At 32.2% G+C, this 3,491-nt stretch overlaps 1 protein-coding gene across 1 annotated transcript; it reads right to left on the bottom strand.

The window, feature by feature from the left end:
* Positions 1,975–3,154, bottom strand: LOC109821777. Its single transcript, XM_020387934.1, has 2 exons — positions 2,387–3,154; positions 1,975–2,121 (listed from the first exon to the last, which is right to left on the bottom strand). The coding sequence occupies exons 1-2, from the start codon at positions 3,152–3,154 to the stop codon at positions 1,975–1,977; spliced, it is 915 nt and encodes a 304-aa protein (XP_020243523.1).

Below are 3,491 nucleotides of genomic sequence, written 5' to 3'. Positions count from 1 at the left end.
ATTTGTTTGAGAATGCAAGTCTGAGCCTTGCAACTCAAAGATAAACCATAACTTTAGACGATTATCCTATAGGCCTTCATGAATATCAAAATATCACAAAAACGCCCATTACATGTATTTTCTGGCAAAAAAAATATCATAATTTGTTTAAAAGTTAGCATGTTAGTATCATCGATCATGCAAATGTGAAAATTTTCATCCAAATATTTCTCAATCATACTCACATGCTAATTTTTAGATCTTTTGAATTATTAATATTTGTTAAATATTGTTATTAAATCAACCAAAATTCCATTTCAAATTTATTTTAATTCCACTTTAAAATAGATTTGGAATCTGTTAAAAGATAAATTTCACAAATATTAATGATTAGAAAGTTCTACAATTAAACATGTTAGTGTCATATAGAACATTTAGGTGAAAATTTTTACATTTGCATGATCGATGGTAACATGTTAATTTCTTAGTAACTTATGAATTTTTTCTTCTACAAAATAAAATTTGTCGTATAAAGTGACTAAGCAGAGAAATTGTAGTAGCAGTTTAGCCTTGAGTTTAAGAGTTATTAGTAAAAGGCCAACTTTGAGATATTTAAAGGTTTTTTCTATAGAGTGTCCATGGGCACTCTATAAGAGAGGAGAGAGGGAGAGAGAAATGAATAGCTCATGGGCCCCTCCTGATTTGCATTAATTTATGTGCATAATTTATTTCTCTTTATTTCTCTCCTCTCTTGTAGAGTGCCCATGGGCACTCTATAGAAAAACCGATTTAAGAAAACATCTCTAAAAGCATGAATCTCAATTTTCATTGGTAAAAATATTTCTTTGTGTAATTTTACCTACCCACATGAAAATTGCAATTAATTTTGTTTAGAGGGTTTACTCATAAAATATTAATTAAGTTTTGGGGTTATATGATGATCGTCCAAAGTATAAGAAACGGTCATCTGAAAACCACGTTTAACTCTAAATATTGTGATAAACCCTCTAACTTTCAAAATATAAACTCTTGACTTTGGATGATTATTAGATAAACCCGCTAACTTTCAAATATAAGAATGGTCTTTAATTTTAAGGGTGATTAGAAAACCCCCCTTTAACTCTAAATTTTTTTAATAAAACCCCTCTAAAAAAGTGTGAAATCCCAATTTTCACTAATGAAAATGTTCTGATGTGTAATTTTATCCAGCCAAATGAAATTATGATTAACATTGATTAGAGGGTTTCCTAATAAAATCTAAACTAAAGGCGGGCGGATGGTTCCTAATATTTTACAAGCTAGAGGGGGACTTTTGATAACTGTCTAAAGTTAGGGGGCGCTTTTCTGATATTTTGAAAGTCATGGGGGTTTTCTTTTAATTGTCCAAAGTTAAGAGGGTTTCTGATATTTAGTGGACTAAAACACAACTTGACTTGCTCGCAAGGAATACAGGGCGAGAATTAAAAAAAAAAAAAAACTGAGAAAGGCCCTTTCCCTTGATCGTCCTCTTCATGCTGTAGAGGATCCATTGCCACGATCCGGGTACTTGATGAGATATTAGGGAATCTTTTAGGGTTTGATGTAAATCAACTATAAATTGATCGGTAATCTTCCATGTTTTAGACAACAATTGCTGAGATGAAGGAAGATCATGGTGTGTTCTTCTTCCTCATTAGTTGTCTCATGTGCATTTACTATATACTAGTATGGTGCACGTGCGTTGCACGTGTAAATACTTTCATGTTTATATGTAGCCCTATAGCTTTTATTGCATTAATTAATTTTTTTTCTACTTGACATATACATGAAAGATGTCATAGATAATATGTATTATTTATGATATAAATAGATGTTATAGGGTTATAAATATCATAATAAAAAACACTAATTTGGCATATAAAAAACCAGTATATTGATCAAAAAGACTATAAATAAATGAAGTAACCGAAATTATTTAATTATATGTTCACTTAATGTAGCATAATCCTATTTTATTTAAGTTTGATATAAATAGACAGAAAGGAGCTCAATTTTAGCAGGATTAATCAACTTCAAAAGATGCATCTTTGTCAAACTGTAGAGAGCCATAGGGAATCGGACTGCAGCAAGGCAATTTGATCTATAATAGCTAGAGTCCATGACCTGCAAACAGAACTGAATCGAGCATGATCAGGCATCATAAATTTATGGAAGATCAAACCTAACTATAAATGTTACATAAATGGGGAAATTACCTTTGAGATCAAAGATAATCCGTTGCATTGTAAATAGTTAACAACTTTAATACACATTTTCGCTGCATATTAGAATATTGTGTTAGATAATAATTGTTTGAAAGTTAATTTGTACAAAATGTGCATCATAGAATGAAAAAATAATGAGTCATGATTTTGATGAGGTGATTTACCTTTGAGGCAATAATACTTCTGGCAGAATGTTGACCAATTGTGATTTCAGCATGGATAACATTATGTTCATATCCTCTACAGATCATTCGTGTGTCATTGCACATTCCATTAGATGGATCAAGATTACGTAACAGCATGATCGAACAATTTCTTTTAAGAATCAATTTGTGAGGCGGGAGTCCATTCGGCATTAAGGTGTTCAAGAACTCTTCTTGGTAATAATTATTTGTGTCATCTACTGCTTCATCAAAGCTAAAGAATGTTCTAGCTTCACCAGGAAATAATGCAATTAATTTTTCATTAAGTCCATCAACATACTCATTCCTTGTTGAAAGAATAGCACGTTGTGTCATGTATTCAGCAGATGACGAATTTGATTGTAATGATGGAAAGATAGCATCAATCAAATTTTTTTCAGAGTTTTCATCATTGTCATATTCTACTACCATTTCATGTGGAAGAAGTATCAAATTCTCATCTATTGTGGGTTCCTCTCCATTCCCAACGCGCAATAAGAACTCTCCAAATACTTGATCAGTTCTTACTCTCATATTAATAGTGAGAGATAATTTCTCCATTTTTTCCCAGAGATATGATTTCATAAGACTTGCATTGATTGTTTCTGCTCTAGTGCCCCGTGGAACAACTGGTAGAACTTGACGAAAATCACCTCCAAACACGACTACTTTTCCACCAAAAAATCTTTTGTCACCCATTACATCCCTCAATGTTCTGTCAACCGTCTCAATCGCAAATCTTTTTGCCATAGGTGATTCATCCCATATTATAAGTGATGCCAATCGTAAGAAAAGTTTTACCTGTTCCTCCCGGACCATCCACAAAAAATATTCCAGATTTTTTTTTGACTCTATCTAATATGATATCGAAGGCTTGTTTTTGCCTTGGGTTTAACTTTGATTGAGCATGAAAATCTTCAAATGGAATGTCTATCTCCCTTTCATCAATAATTTCTCTCGGTAAAGTTTGACATTGGTCAACATCATCATGTATCAGTAATGGTAGATCATAATCTGCAATATGTTTACCCATACTCTCAAGGAATAGACTAATGCTTTTTAATGTCCATGCAACACGAGCTGGTAG

The sequence above is a fragment of the Asparagus officinalis genome, chromosome 8, assembly GCF_001876935.1.
Source record: "Asparagus officinalis chromosome 8, Aspof.V1, whole genome shotgun sequence".
Classification (NCBI taxonomy): domain Eukaryota; kingdom Viridiplantae; phylum Streptophyta; class Magnoliopsida; order Asparagales; family Asparagaceae; genus Asparagus; species Asparagus officinalis.
Note: the sequence above shows the minus strand (reverse complement) of the source record. Positions and strands in the feature narration are given on the sequence as shown.